Source organism: Odocoileus virginianus, chromosome 12 (assembly GCF_023699985.2).
Source record: "Odocoileus virginianus isolate 20LAN1187 ecotype Illinois chromosome 12, Ovbor_1.2, whole genome shotgun sequence".
Taxonomy (NCBI): Eukaryota; Metazoa; Chordata; class Mammalia; order Artiodactyla; family Cervidae; genus Odocoileus; species Odocoileus virginianus.
The window spans coordinates 39,470,909-39,491,300 of NC_069685.1; the positions used below are offsets into that span (position 1 = coordinate 39,470,909).

Genomic DNA, 20,392 nt, shown 5'->3' on the forward strand with positions numbered 1-20,392 from the left:
TAACCAATGAAACGATACAAAAATCCAACTTTAAGATGGGCAGAGAAGTTTAATAGAAAATTTTCCAAAGAAGACAGACAAATGGCCAACAGTACATGAAAAGATGCTGAACATCACTCACCATTAGGGAAGTGCATACCAAAGCCACAGTGAACTATCACCTCACACCTGTTAGGATGGTCATCGTCAAGAAGACAAGAAAGAGATGGAGGTGCTGGCAAGAGTGGGGAGAAAATGGACTCTCTTGTATCCTGCAATGACATAGAATTCTTAATTTAAAGGCAGGAAAGAAACTTAAAGGAGCTGAGGCTCTCTTGGGCTACAGTGTTGGTGGAAATTCCCTCCCCTGACGTAGTAGCTCCAGGGGGACACCAGAGGCTCCCTAACTCCTCATCAGGCTCTTTGCTCTCATCATGTCACCACTCAAACTGACCTTCTTTGAGGACCTGAGAAGACTTCATCTTGTGTAGGATCCTGACACATGATCCTGACATTCTAGAAATGGTTGGACAGGACAACTCATTGCACAGAGATTTCAGATCTCTTTTCTCCTCTTTCACGATCTGTCTTTGCAAAGTTCTGTGCCCAGAAAGGTCTAGGCTAGGATTAAGTTCTGCACTGGGAAAGATTGAAGGCAAATGGAGAAGGGGGCAGCAGAGGATGAGATGGTTAGACAGCATCACCGCCTCAATGAACGTGAATTTGAGCAAACTCCAGGAGATAGAGGAGCCTGGCATGCTATAGTCCATGAAGTCCCAAAGAGTGGGACACGACTTAGTACTGAACAACAATAATAGGATTAGGTTTTCCACCACGTTATTGCTGCGATTCTGCAGTTGATAATGGAAAAGCCCTTTTCTGGCTTATTAAAGTAGGGATATTGATTTAGCTAGTACATTACAGAAACCAGGAAACTCTGCTTGCCATTTCTGGCCATTGTCATCCACTGGGTAGTCTCAGTATGATCCATAGCCTAGAAGTAGGTGTCTGTTTCCGTAGTGACTAAAGGAACTATTCAAGCCACTCTGCTCAATTATAAGTCTTTTTTTTAGTTTTATTTTTAATTGGAAGATAGTTACTTTACAATATTGTGATGGCTTCTGCCGTACATCAGCATGATTCAGCCGTGGGTATACATACGTCCCCTCTCTCTTAAGCCTCCCTTACACCTACCTCCCCACCCCACTCCTCTAGATATTTTTATACAGCAGAGGTATTGTTAGAATTTGCTAGAAACTTAAAATGGGAGAAAGGCTCTGAGTTTGTACTGGAAAGTGGAGTTTTTGGCTCAAGGAGAAATGAAAGATTAAAAACGGTAGAAGATATCTTTCTCTCTAACTTCTTTTTTTCTGCTGCTCCTCCTTTTCTCTGAAAATCCCTTTGGACTACTTAGAAAAGCAGAACCTCAAAAGTGAACAATCTGAATGTTCCTTGAACCAGTGGGTGGGTGACAGTCATGAGAAAGTCCTTAAAAAAGAAAAGCACCACTTCCTCTCTTCTGTCCGGGGATTGAATCTTTGAATCCAAGGGGAAGTAAGTTAATTCTCCCCCCACCCTTTTTTTTTTTTTCTTTAGATGGGGACTTCCTTGTGTGCCTACATGTATGCATGTGTGTGTGTGGTTATCTTTTTTAAGTATTATTTTAATTTATATCTTTAAAAGTGTGAACACTTAGCACCAGTATCTGCATGCAGTAACATTTGTCAGGTGGTTTGGTTCCCTTGGTCACTCGAGGTGATTGATATTCAGATACCTCATTGAACTCAGGATGTGCATATTCTGTTTGTCCAACATTACAGAACTATTTTGTTTTTCTTTTTCTGTATAGCTACTTTAAACTTTATCTCAGCAGTACTGATTTTAGTTGGAACTTTTCATTGTTCTTGAAGGAATTCACTACATTTCCAACAGAGTTGGAAGCAAAATGTATCAACTCCAGAGCATAAATAATTCTATATCCTGCCTAAAATATACATCCATAACCTGACACTTTAATAAATAATACATTGATACATTTTGTATCAGCTTTCTATACATTTATTCTGTGTGTAGATTGACACAATTGATTTGTTTCATCATAGTTATGAGTCATAACTCAGTTATTCTTTGAGTAATACACATTTTGGCTGGTAGTTTGAAATTTTTCAAAAACGTGGCATCAAATTTTCACATTATAAACTACATCAATATTAACCAAATTGGTTAACCTAGTAATGAACACTTTTATTAGATAATTGCTTATTTACATATAAAACACAACAATACTCTGTCAAAGCAATTTTTCATTTCTTAGACGATTAAAAACTTCTGGTAGTAAAGAGGAATATATTAAATTTAGTTTTTACTCTTAAAAGTTGGTTATAATAATGGAAAACATCTTAGTGCTAATAGTTTAGCCAGAATTTTTACATTCTGAAAGTAGATCTTTAAAATAAGAGTGAAATCAGTATTGACCGAAACTGCCACATTCATTTCTACTGATCAGCCTTTATAAACCCACTACCAAGACCACCACAGGCAAGAGGGGCTCTGGACCCACGAAGCTACGAGTCCCAAGAGAGGCTGTTTCGCCCCAGAGAGCAAATGACCTTTTTTCTGAGTGACAGTGTAGCTTCTGCTTTTCAACTGCTGTGCCCACAGGTTAGTCCAGAGAGGGGATCTTTTCCAGATTAACACAGTTGCAGTATTTAAGGCAGCAACGGCTCTGTTACTGGAGAAGTTTTCGTGGATGAGTTGGGTTTCAAGGAAGGCTGTTATAAATGGTCAAGATTTATTGTGCAGATCACAAGACAGAGTTGTGCTCATGGGGGCAGGGCAGCAGCTTTAGCAAGGGTACAGGTCAAGGTCAGGAATATGACATGTTCAGCAGTCAGTAAGGAGACTAGATTGATTGGGACAAAATGTGCTTGTCTTTGATGAGTGGAGGATTAGATGGGAAAGGTGAGCGAGGGTCAGGTGGTGAGGCTCCTGAATACAGGGTAAGGAATTTGGATGTTATCCTTCAGAAGAGAAATCACTCTAGGCATTTGTCCAGATTCATCCCGTGATCGGGGATAGCTTATTTTAGGTAGATTAACCCAGGGTTATGCAGCATAGGATAAAAGGAATAAGGGAAGATTGAAGACAAGGAGACAGATTTACAGGCTCCTAAATATAGTCCATGGTTTTCAGCTTCTGCCCAAGACCTGAGTAATGAAGATGAAAAGGAAAAGCTGATATGATAGTGTTTTTTTTTTAATTACAGCAAATGTTATCATTTTTACCTGATCTCCGGAAAAAATCCATACTTATTATAGAAAATGCTTAAAATACACAGTTATAAGGAAGAAAGTAAAAATCACCTGTTCTCATTAAAACTGTAGGTGAATGCTCTTGAAATTTTAGGCACTTTTGGTTTTTTGTTTTGTTTCAAAGTATGTGGGTTGAAATCATGGTAAAATAATGCTAAGTTTAAAGAGCTTGGATTACTTGTCATTTACTATGTTTTAAACATTTATTTCTTAATAAAAAATTCTAGAGGACTGCATTTTTATTGCAGAATGCTTGATTTACAATGTTATGTCAGTTTCTAATACATAGTAAAGTGAATTATATATATATATATGTATATGTATACATACCCATATATGTATATATCAATAGATAGACTTTTCTGTTATGGTTTATTGCAGGATATTGAGTATAGTTCCCTGTGCTATATAGTAGTAGGTCCTTATTGTTTATTTAGTTTATGTATAATAATGTGTATCTGTTAATCGTAAACTCCTAATTTATCCTTCATCCTCTTTGGTAACCATAAGTTTGTTTTCTATGTCTGTAAGTCTATTTCTGTCTTGTAAATAAGTTCACGTGTATCAGTTTTTAGATCCCATGTGTGAATGATACCACATGGCACTTGTCTTTCTCTGTCTGACTTATTTTGCTGAGAATGACAGCCTCTAGGTTCCTCCATGTTGCTACAGAGAACAAGGTTTTGTTCTTTTCATGGCTGAGTAATATTCCACTTTTTATGTGTACCACATCTTCTTTATCCATTCATCTGTCAATGGACACTTAGATTGCCTCCACATCTTACTAGAGAACCTCATTTTTAGTGCCTGTCCCATTATTTCAGATTATGAGTGCAAGGTTATTAACTATTCCACTATTGTAAGTCTAGATCATTACCAACTTTTTGTTATTATGAATTTTACTGTAATAAACTCAGTCAATGTAAATAAAATCAGTCAATGTAAATGCTTTATTTCGTACTATTCCTTTTCCTTCCTCTGTAAGAAAATAAATAAAATTTAAAGATTAGGTGGAGCATTTGTTTCTGTATTTATTTTGTCTATTTTGATTTCAGACAAAATAGGTCTGGTCTACCACACCTCGCCCTTAGTCCACTTTAAAAACTGGGGAAGGGGATATTACTTTTGATCTTTTCCTGGAATTACTGCCTTCTTCTGATGCTTGTCGTTTAAAATGGTGTATTTTAATCCATTGTTTAATCCATTAAACATGGAACATTTTAGGTTGTTTTGATTTTCTCCTTTTCAACACTGATGAACTGATATTCCTGCACACATAACTTCATGTGCACAAATAAAAGACTATAACCTTGAAAGTGAATTATAGGGACCTGGGATGTATCCATCTTCAACTCTAGTATCCTGTACACATCAGTTGCATCAACTACAATGGTACCAACTAATACTCACTTTTGCAGGCAGAGCAGAGAAATTTCAATCCACCCACATCCTTGGCAATCCTTTTAAATGCTCACCAATCTCCTATAAGTGCAATAGTATCTCTTTTGTGTATATGAAATATTTTACTTTTGTTGTGCATTTCTCTAGTAACTAATGAATTATAGTATAGCATGATTTCATATGTCTAGTGGCCATTGAAGCTTCTTGTCTGGAATTTGCCCATTTTCTATTGAGTTTGTTTTACTTCTCTATACTCTATCCTGTGGCAGGTATGTGGTTTGCCAAGGTATTCTCCCAGTGTCTGTATTTTAACTCTGCTTGTTTAAAAATTTTAGGCAAATTTCTCAGTTCTCTTTTATGGTTTGGATGTTTCCTATCTTGATTAATAAGTTCTTCTCCAATGTCAAAGATGTTTCACTTACAATTTATTCATATTCTTCATGGATCAATTATATTAGTAAAGCTTTAATTCCTCTGACAATCACTAATAAACCCACCAGGTGATTTCCCAGAATGAGGAAGATGAAAAGTGGAAAACAAAGGATTATAAACTCTTTTAAGGCTTCCATTGTTAAGTCCATAACTGGACCACAGAGGCATCATCGTTTTGTGTAACAGCAGGTACCCACACCTACCACGGTTTGTGTTAACAAAAGTCTATGTCTTCCCCATTGAAAATCTTCCACAGAAACTCCATCCAAGTTCAACTACATGACGTCTTTGCAAAGTATCAATTATTCCTGGTCATTGAGGTTGAATGAAATTTCACTTCCCTGTGTTTTCAGCCATGGTCTCACTACCTAACCCCGTGCCTGAGTCCAGAAGCAACACGTTGGCAGTTTTCAAACAGAGTCCACCTGACGTTGGCTTCATTTTGCTTTCAGCAGCTCACAGAAACCGTGAGTCCTTCCTCGCTGCCCGCCTCAGCCTTGCCACTGGACCTCCTGAATAACGCCGTCACTGCCTTTAGTACCTTGGAAGACCTCATTCGGTATCTTGAACCAGACAGATGGCAGTTAGACTTAGAAGATCTCTACAGGCCCACTTCTTTGCAACTGCTGGGCAAGAATTTCGTGTTTGGAAGAAAATCCAGAGGTAAGCTGTCTCTTCAGTTTAGAACCTCATCTAATTTTCTTAGCAGCTCATGTTTCGGATTCTTCTGCCATACCTTCTAATGAGTAGAGTTTAAAATTCTTCTTGGATAAAGTTAAAGGCTCCATTTTCTTAATATTTGAGCATATTTACATATTAAATAAGAATGCACATAAAAGGAGGCTCTTCTGACTGAGTATGGGAGATTTAAAGAGATGCTTTTGCTGAAAATGCCTGTTGTTTCTTTAATTCAAAAATATCATGTTGATGAAGTCCTCTGTTACATTTCACAGGAATTGTTGCTTATTCAAACTTAATATTTGGTGTATATTAAATTAGAGATTCAGTAGAGATTATCATAGCTTCAGGGCCAGGTTTGGGGCTAGAAAAGGGGAAAGCTCTATTAAAATCTTTGTCTAGCATGTCCCCTGAATCAGAATTATATCCATTTCCTAAGCCTAGAAGCTTTTCTAAATATTATGAAAAATACCCATGGCTCCCCAGAAAACAGACCTACTAGTTTCCAAGATAGGAATCACTGAAAGAAAATAATGCTCTAAAGGAACTCACACTACGATAATTCTTTCTCTGTATAAATATGTTTGAAATGATCACTTTTGATTATATGAGCATATCTCCTTCCAAGAGTGAAAGTGTTGATAATTAAACTTAATTCCACATGGTCAAGAAATTGGAAATAATGGTGATGGGATTTGCTCTAAGGTCCGCTAACTTTCCTAGTAACACTGACATTGGAAAGCATCACTCTCAGACACAAATGAAAATGCAAATGCCTTATTATAACACCCTCAGAAAATCTGTTTCAGTCTGTCAGATACTTTAAAATCTACCTAGGGTCTTTTACAGAATGGAAGAGCAGTCTGTAGAATGTCTATAGAAAGCAGAATATTTAGTTAATTTGAGCAACTCACAGGGACAGATTGCATCAGACATGTTCTTCGGAAAGAAACCCTATTCCCACCCTTTCCTGCTCAGAGCTGCAGCTCTTCTGATCAGGACCTTCCATCTCAGCAGATCCTGTTGAGACTTGCCCAGCATGGTATTCTGCTGGGCCAGCAGCTCCAGTTTCCTCTCAGCAATATTGGAAATCTTGTCCAGAGGCAGCCGAATCTTGTCCAGATCCTGAAAGCTGTTGCATATTTATAAGATGTGATCTTGATGAATAACTCACCAACAGCACTTCCCTTCCCTCCTTCTCAGGAACTGGAAGATGGAGACTTGGGAGGCTGGCTGCAACGCCCCTGAATACAGCCTTTGTTAGCAAATTTGGAGTAGATTATCGAGTGGATCTGTAAGAAGCAGAGGGAGTCAGCTGGGTTCTGAGCTCAGATCGAGTTTTGACAGCTGTTCTTGGGATGGGAGCCTGCAAATCTCCCCTCCAGCCATGCCCATGTGTCTGTATCTCTCCCTGTGGTGCTCAGTGATGATTTGGCCAGAGGCTAGGGAGTACTTAAAAGACCCAGCACTGAACCAGATCTTTCAAATATTCATTTAACACTTTCCAAATTGAAGCCCTTTGCAGTTTGCCAAATCTATTAACTTTTTAAGCATACGGTAAGTGTGAGAAAAGCAGTGTATATTTTTGGAACTTTACATAAACTAAAATGCAGGTGTGGGATAACATCTATATAGACAAAACCAACTCCCCTCCCCAGAGTCTCTACAAAGGAACGAGGAGTAAAACATTTAAAAGCTTCTAATTAGACATTGAAAGAGATTTTCCATAGAATAAACATATCACAGTGTTACCACATTCATCTTAGAAAGACCACCCTCAAATTGCAATACAGTCATAGAATTTCCTTGGGCTGAATGTCTCAAAAGAATGATCACTAAAAATGTAAAATGTGATCATGGTTTTTTTGTGTGTTTTTTTTAACCAGTGTTATCCTTTTTAGTAAAACTTGCAACATTTATGAATCTGAACAAGAAAATAGGTATTAGAAAAACAGTGTTCATTGATGACAGGCTTCACATCTTCATTCTTTAGAAAGACAGGCTAATGCTTGCATCATCTTAGTAGTCACAAAAAGAAAATAAAGCATCTGAAGGCTGTTTACTTTACAAATATTTTGTAAAGGGAAACTTCATAATAGTAAAGTTATACAAAAGTGTGTGTTGATGCATGATCTTTCTCTCTCTCTGTTTTTCTTCCTTTTTTTTTTGCCTAGGTGTTCTACACAATATTTTATGAATTTGTGACACCAGTTATAGTCACATGATGTATTTTAATGAAGCTTGGATGAGTTTGAAGTCCTAACAGTAGGAAGCATAAATTTCAAATAACATATGCTAAATTTAAAGTCCTTCTTTAGCCCAAAGTAGACTGCATTCATGTCTTTCCGTTTCTTTATTTTCCCTTTCTTCCTCCAATTCAGTGTATTCATTCATATCTTCCTACTACAGAAAAGAAAAACTCATTTTTTTTAAGTCAGGCTTAACTAGTACTTAAAAAGGGCTTTTGACTTTTGTGTCAAACATGATAGATGAGTGGAAGCTAAGTTGAAAGTCTGTTTAAATTTTCACATTGTAGCAGGTATCATAACTTGGTTCACTTGGGAAATCCATCTAACCTTTTATTGTGGTTAAGTAAACATTTTAAAGGGAACATATACAGTCTCATTTTCTCGTTGCATGAAATAGTATGTTTAAAACTCTTTGAGGTAGATGAATATCCTTTGAAAGCTAAGAGCTTCATTCACATTCTAAAGAAGTATAAATCTTAAATAAGCATTAAAAACTTTGGCAACTGGCTTTTGTATGTGTGTGTCTGTTTTAGGTTTTCTCGCTCCTTGCCTAGATATTAACTTCTAGAGAAAAGATTCAAAGACGCTCCTATGCAGCTTTGACAGTTAAAGAGCAGTATGTACATAGACTGTTAGTTCAGCAAAATGAAATCAGATAAAACAGGTGACATCACTTAACCTAATCATCTCATTAATTTTATTAGAACTAAGTTGGTCTTTAATGGCACTTAAAAAAATAATTCATTTCCTCTTAAATATTTAAAAGTTTTACTTACACAGGATCATTTTTCAGATGAAAGGGAAATCTTTAGATAATCAAATAAAACAGTAACTTTTCTGTTGAATTGGAAAAAATAATTTTAGCTGAATGAGGCTGAAAAACCTATTAAATTAGCATTTCCTTGGTGTTTCCCTGTTCTTGATGAATTTTAGTCAATTGTATAGTTTAATGTGTTTATAATTTACAATTGCATATACAAAATCTTGTATGTGTTTCTTAAAAATACTTACCTTGACTTCTTTTGACATTTTAGAAAAACTTGACCACATACACAAGTATAACATAACTAAAGAAAACAAGCATTTGATTCTTACTACCCTGTCATTTTTAAAATATTTTCAAATATTAGTCAGTTAATTTTTAAAACTATATTATTATTATTGAAGTTAACTTTGGCCAGAAAATATTATTTATAATGTTGTCAGTTTTAATGAAAATATATTTAACATATCTCTTATATTTCAGATAATGTTCCTAAATTTTAATAAAACTATTTTTGACAGAATAAAAGCTATGATGAATTATATATTATTCAAACCTTCAATTTTATTGGAATTGTTTTTATTTGAATATTTCTAGGGGAAAAGGCAAAGCCCTAAAGCAGAAATTAAGATCATTTTAGAAATGCTTATCCTAGTAATTATCAACTACATATAAGTTTATACTAAACTTGACATATTATTTTGATATAACTTAACTGAGGCAAAGTCATCTTATAGTTAGAAGCAGTGGTTCTTTGAGAATTTATTGCAACAATTAATAAAAGGATTTTTTTTTTTGCTCCTCATAAGTAGATATTCTAAAGAATGAAGCACGACGTAGTTAACCAAGTAACTAAAACAATAGAGACAATGGTTATAAATTAGACATTACTTCCATCCATTAAAAGGAGACTAGAAATCTTGCCTGGAAAATCCCATGGACGGAGGAGCCTGGTGGGCTGCAGTCCATGGGGTCGCTAAGAGTTGGACACGACTGAGCGACATCACTTTTCACTTTCATGCACTGGAGAAGGAAATGGCAACCCACTCCAGTGTTCTTACCTGGAGAATCCCAGGGACGGGGGAGCCTGGTGGGCTGCCGTCTATGGGGTCACACAGAGTCGGACACGACTGAAGCGACTTAGCAGCAGCAGCAGCAGAAATCTAAAGGAGTCTAGTTAAACTAAATTTTCAAGTCCATAAACTAATCAACACACCAGAAGCAATGCTTTCCAACAACTCCTGCTCTTTTTAAAAGGTGTCTTCTTTTTCACTCCTGGTCCACTCAGCTATCTTCAAGAACTCATTTTCTTCATTCCTCTTCACATTCTATGATTCTTGTAAAGTTCTGCCAGCAAGCTTCTGAACTTCATTCTTCATTCATTGCGTGAGTTTGTCATCCTTCTAAAACTTGGATTTATTTTTTCATCAAAGCATTCATTTTACATTCTATTCTTCCCTCCAACATGTCCCGTGTTTGATTTTTTTCCAAAGGTTAGAAGATGTAGCCCCATTTTTCCTGTAAAGTGTCCTATGTTTGGCTCTTAACTGTTTCTTTTGGCTCCATCCTCAACTCTGCACAATGCCACCTCTTCAACCATCCCTGGGTCACAAGCAAGCTCTGTTTGCCATCAAACAGAAAGTCCAGCCCACAAGCTGCATCACCCTAAGACCTGGTTAAGTAATTAGGGTTATTCTTAAGGTGATGGTTCATGAAATATTTAGATTTAGAGCTTAGTGAAGTGCGTCCGGCTCGGATCTCACCTCCTCTTGGCTCGCTTGTGCCCCGCAGTGGTGGACCTGAACCTGCTGAAGGAGGAGGTGCGGCTCTATAGCTGCACACCCCGCAACTTCTCCGTGTCCGTCCGGGAGGAGCTGAAGAGGACCGACACCATCTTCTGGCCCGGCTGCCTCCTGGTGAAGCGCTGCGGCGGGAACTGCGCTTGCTGCCTTCACACCTGCAGCGAGTGTCAGTGTGTTCCCAGCAAGGTCACCAAGAAGTACCACGAGGTACGGGCATCCTTGCCTTCCCTGATCTTCTGCGTTGGGGGTTTGGAGCGTGTGTCCCAGAATATCCTAAAGCAATGCATCGGGGAAGGCTTGTTGTTTTCAAGGAGAGGTCATCTTCAGGGGAAACCAAACCAAGGTTTACAGAAGAGTTCCTGTTTTTATTTATTACTTCTAAAAATTAGAACCTTGAACTCAGAATGCCAGACATGAAGGATTTGGACAGCTTGTCCTCCAAATGGACAATCACGGGTGATCAGGGGACTTTTTCCTCTCTCATAGAAAAAAACACAATATGTTCTTCTGGATGGGGAAAAATGGATGAAATTTTCACCTTTTCAAAATATCAAGGGAAAAAAAATATCAAGGGAAAATATTTTAAAGACAAACTTGGAGGTAAATTATGGTCCACTTTGGAGAAAAGAGATCTTTGATGTTTATTTTTTTCCATTTGCGGCAATGCTAACACATAAATCCCAAGAGCGTATTCATAATTATATTTCTTATTATTCATCATTTATATTGTATCTTCCTATTAATCATGTGGCCCCAAATAGTACGTTAAACCTATGGATTCTTCATCCTTCTATGTCTTTATCCTATGGAATTAAGGAAAACACAAAAGGAAATATTCTTAGTATTCTATAATTTAATAAGAATTATTAAATTCCTAGTAATTTTTGGTTTTCAGAGCCTTGGTAATGTTAGGGTTAAACATTTAAAATTCTTATTAATTATCCCGTTATACCCTCCACCACCCTCTCCAGCGGCACATAGCTTTCACACATCAGGAAGCAATCCCTTTTGATGGCTCAACTTCGGTCTTTACAAAATGTGTTTCACAAACTTTAATTTTTACAAAACCAAACCAAAGTCTGCCTCCTAACTTCATTTTGAGGTGGCTTCATTTGTTTTTGTTTTTTTTTCTGCTAAATAAAAGAATGGCACAAAATAAATATCTACTTAATAAATGAAATGATTTTTCTTATGTGTGAAGACACCACAGAACCCACATCTGTTGGGTAATCTGAATATGTCGTGTCATAAACTGCACTCATGTGACAGGGCTGCCCAGCTCTTCCCTGGTATTGTGTTGGCAGTTGACTAAATGAGAAAAAAGCACTGAATTCCAAAATAGAAGGTCCCTGTTTCTACCCTAGGTCTATTTTTAACTTGCTGTAACTATCATCAGGACACTTAGCCTACATGAGTGCAAACTAGGATCAATTTTTCCTAATGGTTTTATTCTCTGACAATTATTAGATGACAGTTTTTAGAAGATAACATCCAAAACTGGCAGTCTGGAGAATAGGACTGCTTGCTCTCATATTCCACATGCATCTAGAGACCCTTGTGCTAGAAACGCCCTCCACTCCTGTTTCAGGAGGAACCCCAGTCCCATTCTGCCCAGGGGTTGGCTTTGTTGCTACTCTGAAAACTGGGAATTTAGTTAAGAAAAACCCTTCACATGGCAGTTCTGTTTCTGAACCAAACTTGGGTTGCTTGCCCTCCCGAGCAGTAAAGTCAGTCTGTTGACCCAGCTTGTAAAGGAAATACAATGTTTATTATAGGTGCCAAACAAGGAGTCCAGGTAGTTAGCGTTTAAAAGACTTGAACGCCTAAAGGCCTTCAGGAAAAGGTTTTTAAAGAAGGAATAAGGGAAATGGTTTCAGCTCATGAACTTTCTTCTGATTGGTTGGTGGTAAGGTCATCAGAAGTCAACATCATCAACCTTCTGGTTCCAACTGGTCTAGAATCTGTATGCTTGTGGGGAGCATATAGTTAAATTCTTTTACCTGGTGTCTGGAAAACAGCTCAAAGGATATGGCTTAGGATTCTATCTATAGCCCTTGAGGAAGAACTCTAAAGATCCTTAATTTTGTTTAATGACTAAACTATTATTATTTTGTTTTACTTGACTGTTTTCCTTTGCATTTTCTCACTTTTCCTATTTAATTTATTCTTTGAATAGTTTTTCTACAGACAAAAGACAAAATGAGGACTTGGAGAAGGGGAGTGGCCCATAGGGTCCTGTTCTAAAACATATTAAGGTCAAAATGCCTCAAAGGTAGGCTGATATTAGAGTTGATTAGTATAATGTAAAAGGAGGTAATTAAAGGAAGAGATAAACTTGAGTGACTCTTTTCCCACCTAAAATTATTCAATTTTAAACTTTCTAAAGCAGGTACTGACTAAGGAAAGTGTATTTGGGGACCTGATTTAGCCGACAAGTCTTGGGTTTATGACCCAACTTGTGAAGAGCTATAAAAGCCAAAATAGTCTTGTGAACTTTTCTAAACAAGCTTATCAGATGCTGAGTCCACGTCAGACCTTGGGGCTGCTGAATCAGTCCTCAGATCAAGAGGATCCTCCTCCATCCTTGTAAATTTCTTTTCAAATACCATTAGTTTCAGAGTTATCCAGAAAGTTGCCACAGAGTTTGCAATACCTGTTCTAAAGTCTCAAGTAAAATTCTGGGGGGAAAGGCCATGGGCAGAGCTTCTGCACTACTGCCCTTCAGAAGGGCATTGATTCATCTCCAGCCTTCAGATGGGGTTGATTGTGGGCACTGCCTATAGTCCACACTTAACAACTGTGGGTGTTTATCTAGTTATGTGATCATGGAGTCCATTTCCCACAAATATCTCTAAAGTGTATGCACACAGATATAATTATGTGGTTACCAATTCCACATTTCTCACAGATATTGCCAACCTAATCGTGTCTTAATTTTTTCAATGTTTTGTTGGAATTAAAAAGTTTTCTTTGACACTATTTTTTTAGCAATCAAATTAGCTTATGAAAAAAGATTATTTGTTTGGTGTAATTCATAGTTCCTGAGCCCTAAACTTTGCTCAGCCTTATACTTTGTATGTTCTGAGGCTTGTAAATTTAGTATTACTTCTAAACAAATGAACTTTTTAGAAAACGTAACTTATAACATTTCTAAAATCATTGTTATTGAATACCATTAATCAAGATCTAGAGACTTATTTAAAGTGAAGGCTTTCATTCTTTTTGATGATCCTTGGTCCAGTTTTTAGTTTAAAGATTATTCTACTTCATGGACAAAGCAGAAGCAAAGACAGAGCTTAAAAGTTTTATATTTTATCTCTTTCATCCAGCTCTTTTATGCAGCTTGCCTACATATTAAGCTGAAGTGTATCTATTTGTGTCACTATAACTGAATAATTCCCTCTTTTGCTTCCTTTAGCATTTTCATTGGGTTTTCACAAACTTAAAAAATCATAAAATGTAACATAATGTTATATTTTGATAAAATATTATCAAATTAGACTTTTACTGCTTTTTTATCTAAAACCAGATATTCTTTATTTGAAGCCATTTTAGCCAAAAACAAAAAATGTTTTCTTAATTCCCCTGTCTCCAAAACACACATTTTCAGAAAAACAAGACAGGGATTTTATGTATGTGTAAACCTAGATGTTACAACTTTCTTGAATCGCTTTTTAGTTTACTGTCAATCCCAGCATAACTATAGTTCATCCTCCTGCATGTGTGCAATTTTAAAGATATTTCTGTTAGAGAACAGTTATCATTTTGTATTTGTTTCTCCCAAATTGAGAACTAAGAATAAAGATCCCATTACAATGCAGGGCTCAAATGCAGGGAATCCAAGGCTGTGTGACTTTGAGCTAATTACTTAATCCCTGGCCCCTCAATTTCTTCATCTGTGATGTGAGCTGTAAGCCTTCACGCCTCATTGTGAGGACTCAAGGAGCTAATGCTTACAAATACCTAGAATGAGGTCTGGCACATTTCAAGCCCTCCATATTTAGTGGCGATTGTCTCACTCAGCTTTCCCTGGTGACTAAGACGGTAAAGAATCCGCCTTCAATGCAGGCAAGCCAGGTTTAATCCCTGGGTCAGGAAGATCTCCTGGAGAAGGGAATGGCAGCCCACTCCAGTATTCTTGCCTGGAGAACCCATGGACAGTGGAGCTTGGTGGGCTACAGCCTATGGCTTTGCGAAGAGTTGGACGTGACTGAGTGACTAACACTCACTCAGCTTTATCTTTGCCCCCTCCACCTTGTCTAGCCTTATTCTTTGATTATGGCAATTAATCAATACAGATTTAATGAATTTTGCCCAGAGATGGGATATTTTCTTTCTGGCAAAAACATTTGTAAGATATTCTGACAAATGTATTGCTCCTTTTCCCCATTCTTAATCACCCTAATGGGCTTCATCTTGTTTACATCTTTATACATCTAGTTTCATTTTTCATAGCACATAGTCTTTTCTTGTGTAGATCTGTTTTTTTTGAGGGGGGTGGATAACTATACCACTCAACTGCCTTGCTCTAGTAATGTGTCCCATCACCCAAGGCTCTGTGCTACCCGGAATTTGGGACAGCAGTACACACGCATTGTTCTTTGATGGGTCTTTCTGGCCTGATCTGTTCTCTCCGCAGTCTCTGGTTTTAGCATTTCCTTGCATTATTTCTTCACACAGCCAATATTGTACTTTGAATCTCTTCCTCAAAACCTTTGTGAGATATGCTTCTACCTCATTTCTTTCCTGTATCATAAGCCATGTACTAAAGACCAGTAACCCTTTTTAATATTATCTGGGACCAGGTAGTCATTTTCCAGGTCTCTCTATGTCTTCCAAAGTCCAAACTTTCAAAGGGAATTAAGAGGGAAGACACTTATTAAACCTGCACCACATTCAAGACCTGAACACCCTTGGAACATTACGAGATTCTTTTGCTTTTGTAAATATCCACAGGCATGGGTGGATGAAGATGGGGTGGAGAGGGGGCAATTATGTGGTGACTGCATCTTGTGTAAGCTCTGCAGAGGGAGGAAGCATTGTTGGGTTGCAGCCTGGTGTAATATAGACTGTCAGAACTGTATATAGGGGTCTCACTAATCCCTACCATTCATGGTCATTCTTTCCCCTGCCAACTGGGAGAATGTATATAGATGGACGCAGGAATTAAAGACATTGCCAGTATTGCACTGTATGTATCCACCCGACCAGATTCCAGAAGCAACTTGTCAAGAGTGATGATAAGGCATACTGCCAGCATCTTAGGAGTCGTTAGTTTTGATGCCGCCTTATGTTGGTCAGGGCTTCCCTGGTGGCTCAGAGGTTAAAGCTTCTGCCTGCAGTGCAGGAGACCTGGGTTTGATACTTGGGTCAGGAAGATCCCCTGGAGAAGGAAATGGCAACCCACTCCAGTATTCTTGCCTGGAGAATCCCATGGACGGAGGAGCCTGGTGGGCTACAGTCCATGGGGTCGCAAAGAGTCGGACACGACTGAGCAACTACACTTTCACTTTCACTATGTTGGTCAAAAGTGGGAGATCAGTACCAGCACATAAACTGTATTCATCTCACTGGATTAAGTTTCATATAAAAATAATAGTCTAAATAATTATCACTCTAGAATTGTAAATGTCATAGAAAATCTACTTTAAAATCTTACTATTTTTCATAGCTATCATAAGATTTTGCAGCTTATCTCTCTAGGAAGAAAGTTACTAAATAAGTAGAGTATATGACTAGTAATATTCTGGGTCTTGGTGAAATTATTATCTATCATTGTAATCATTCCCCTTCGGCAAAAGTACAGATAGTGACTGTGTCACTCATTCTCTCTAAGCTTCTGTTCACTCATGTGTAAAATAGGACTAATAGTTGTAAATTACTTCATAAAATTCTAGTGAGTTAAAGCCTGTGAAAACTATTAGATCATCTGGTACCCAGTAAGCATTCAAAAAATGTCAGCTAATTAACCTTTGATATGACCAGATACTCCAAAGGGAGTACGATTCTTTGTTTTTCATTGTTAAATATTTAAGTAAAACAGTCATAAAACCAGTTGTTGTTGTTGTTTAGTTACTAAGTCATGTCCTGACTCTTTGCAACCCCATGAACTGTAACCCGCCAGACTCCTCTGTCCATGGGATTATCCAGGCAAGAATACTGGAGAGGGTTGCCATTTCCTTCTCCAAGGGATCTTCCCAGACCCGAGTCTCCTGCATTGGCAGGTAGGTTCTTTACCACTGAGCAACCAAGGAAGCCCCGGTAAAACCTGATTGGTGCCGTTTTGGATTAATGAATATTTCCAGAATGGTATCTTTTAGAAGTTGCTCTGCAAAGTTATCTGTGTCAGACTCAGGGAGCAAACTATACAACTTCACATTATTCTGTGCTCTGTTCATAAGCCAAAGCCACATAATTGCTAAAACTTTGTTATCATTTCTGTTGTAAGACCTAAAATGTAATGTACATTGAGTAGTTAGTTCTTATCAAATATTTCAGAGAATCATGTATAGAATACATAGCTGTATCCTTTCATCACAGTTTGAAAAGGGTGTGTTTAGTATCAGTGTCTGTTTTGCTGTATTTCTGGTTAAAAATCTCAACCATCCAAACTACAAATAACTTCATTTAATAGAGGCATTCTTGTTATTCTTGCCAACTGTACATGACACAGTAGGACCCAGCTGCAGAAAGTTAACTGTGACGGAGCTGTTGTCGACGAAGTACATCTAATCCATCTCATCAAGTTTACAGAGGACTTGACGTGTAGCCAAGCACGTTAATGAGCAGCATAATTGAGCAGACTCAGCTGCAGACGGGTCGGGTTTCTTTTCACAGCATCACAGTACTTGCCTGCCGTGCTCCAAGGATAAATATTTGCTAAGCATGTGAATAAATGAATGAAAGAAAACAACAAACGGAAGAACAAATTGTTCAGTAGTGGTTTCCAAAACACCTAAAGAAGGTGAAATTCCCTCTGATTATGGTTAAATGCGTAGGGGAAAAAGGGTATAGTGAATCTTTCAGTTTAAACACTATTCTTTTTTAAAAATTTATTTTATTGAAGTGTAGTTGATTTCCAATGTTGTGTTAATTTCTGCTGTATGGCAAAGTGATTCAGTTATACATATACATATATATTATTTTTCATATTCTTTTCCATTATGTTTTATAACAAGATATAGTTCCCTATGCAATACAGTAGGACTTTGTTGTTTATCTACTCTATGTATTCTAGTTTGCATCTGCTAATCCCAAAATCCCAATCCATTCCCTCACCTGTCCCTCTCTCCCTTGGCAACCACAAGTCTATTTATTCTGAGCAGCCTCCTTCCTAATTGTTGGTATTAAAAGCTCTTTCCTTTCATGGAAAGATGATAATCATTTGTGATTTCTTTGAAGGGTAGGGGGATATGTCCATAATGCCTTCAGGAGTAGAAATTAAAATGTGTTAAGTCATTGTTGGGCCCCAAGATTCTGTTCTGAAATCATTCCTGTCCATGCAATCACAAGTTGCAGACGTGGCCTGATTTTAAAGGTGGTTTCCATTGTTCCCTTTCAGGTCCTTCAGTTGAGACCCAAGACAGGCGTCCGGGGGCTGCATAAGTCACTCACGGACGTGGCCCTCGAGCACCATGAGGAATGTGACTGCGTGTGCAGGGGGAGCCCTGGGGGATAATGCCTCGCGGTGGCTCAGGGCTGCCTCTGCGACAGAACTCGTGCCTTATCTCCATCCACAGTCCCGGCTGTTGGCTCCAGGGCCCTTTCATCTTCAGGATTTACAGCGTGTTCTGAGAGAGGAGACACCAGGCAGAATTAGGGGTTGTGCAACGGCCCTTTGGAGATGAGGCCCCACGACAAGAGGAACGTCCTCTCGGGAAAGGAATGAACCTTGTAGATTTCTAGTTAGTTGCAAAGTCCCTGTGAGCACCCTCGGCTGCACTGTGTCTCTTGTCTGGATGTGGCCTAGGTTCATGTCAGCACAGGAAACGCTGCCTGTGAGCCCCTGGTTCTGTCGCCTTGCTTAACTCTAAGCCCCGTGCTCTGGGGCTCAAATCACAGAAATCTCGGATTGTTTCTTCTAATCACATGTATAAGAGTGTTCTAAGTTCTACCAACATGGGTTTTAAAAAGGAACTGTGTTGCCATGAATTAAACTTGTCGTGCTGATAGGAGAGACTGGATTTTCCATATTTCTTAATCAGATTTCTACCATTTAGAAGAAGAGACCTCCATGCATGGTTTGGAACAGACAAACCTGAGAAGAGTGGCCTTATCTTCACTTTATAAGTTGGTTTATTTGTTTTATTGTGTACATTTTTTATAGTCTCCTTTTGACATTATAACTGTTTGCTTTTCTAATCTTGTTAAATATATCTATTTTTACCAAAGGTATTTAATATTCTTTTTTATGACAACCTAGATCAACTATTTTTAGCTTGCTAAAATTTTCTAAACAGAATTGTTATAGCCAGAGGGACAAAGATGATATAAAATATTGTTGCTCTGACAAAAATACATGTATTTCCTTCTTGTATGGTGCTAGAGCTTAGATCAGTCTACTTTTTCAAATATTAATTGGGAAATGGATAGAATTTGGTAAGTTGCAAAGACTATTGGAAAGTAAATAATTATGTCTTCAACTCCTCTTATTGAGATGAAAGTAAAAAGCAGAATACCCCCAGAGGCATCCAGGTCCAGGCGTTACTAACCTCTAACCCTTATTTAGGAAAATGTGAGCCCAGCTCAGAAGATCATAAAGCACCTTGAGAATAAGAGACTTGACAACCGCCTGACAAAGCATGTTTGGCTGTCCTATAGGAACACATCCTATTTATTGTGATGTTCTGGTTAGATTATCTTTAAACTCTGTTCCATACACTTGTATAAATACATGAATATTTTTATGTACAGAAGTATATCCTTTAATCAATTCACTTATTGTACTCTTTGGCAATTGAAAAGAAAATCAGTCAAATCCTTTGCTTGTACAATGCTGAATCTTGTGCCTAGGTTATGTGGTGACTATTGGAATTAAAAATGTATTGAATCACCAAATAAAAGAATGCAGCTATTTTGGGGAGAAACTGAGTGTGTGTTTGCAAGATTTGTGTCACCATGATTTTTATTTTGCAAAAGGTGCTGTCAGTTCAAAAGACAGGTAGAAAAGTAGCATTTCTGGGGAGGCTTTCCTGCCTCTGGGCTCCTGTGCTTTTGAGCAGTGGTTTTCTTTTTCTCTGTTATCTTGATACTGATTAGTGGTAAATTAAGTTGCAAGTGACTTGGAGTTGTGTGTGATTAATGAAATGCTTGATGACAGATTATATGGTGGTATGAAATGGGGGAGTGTAACTTCCTACTCCTGTCTTTGCATTTTCAGAGGCTGATACTAAAAGGGGTGAGTCCAGACCCCTCTAGCACGTGGATCCACATACCTAACGGGGCACACATCAAGATGCGAGCCTGTGTTTTAGAAGTAGATCTCAAGGCAGGCTGGTGTCTTCAGCACTTGAGCCCTGCCTTTGACCTTGCCTGGGAGCCATCTAGGTCCCAGGCTCTTCCAGGCAATAGCCTTTCAAGCCCTTTCCCGCCTGACAGTCCTACCCTGCGGCCACCCACGTGAAAGACAACGTGAAAATACCTCCTCTGTGTTATTGACTTGTTATCATAATTGTGTCCCAGCTGCCTGGAGGCTGACTAGATACAGCTTGGCTGCTGTCCTGGAAAGTCTACCACGTCTCCATCTGGCCGTTTGACCACTCTTATTAGCCTTATCAA

The 20,392-nt window shown here is 38.1% G+C and overlaps 1 protein-coding gene across 2 annotated transcripts in view; it reads left to right on the top strand.

The window, feature by feature from the left end:
* PDGFC (platelet derived growth factor C) overlaps positions 1-19,701 on the top strand; it is a 241,586-nt gene extending 221,885 nt beyond the window's left edge. Inside the window, exons 4-6 of one of the 2 annotated variants that reach the window (XM_020883819.2) lie at positions 5,576-5,786; positions 10,605-10,822; positions 18,177-19,701. In XM_020883819.2, the coding sequence (XP_020739478.2) occupies positions 5,576-5,786; positions 10,605-10,822; positions 18,177-18,293 (546 nt within the window). In that variant the 3' untranslated portion in view covers positions 18,294-19,701. The remainder of the gene's footprint in view (positions 1-5,575; positions 5,787-10,604; positions 10,823-18,176) is intronic. The other variant, XM_020883820.2, reaches the window with a different exon arrangement.
* Positions 19,702-20,392: the final 691 nt, after the last annotated feature.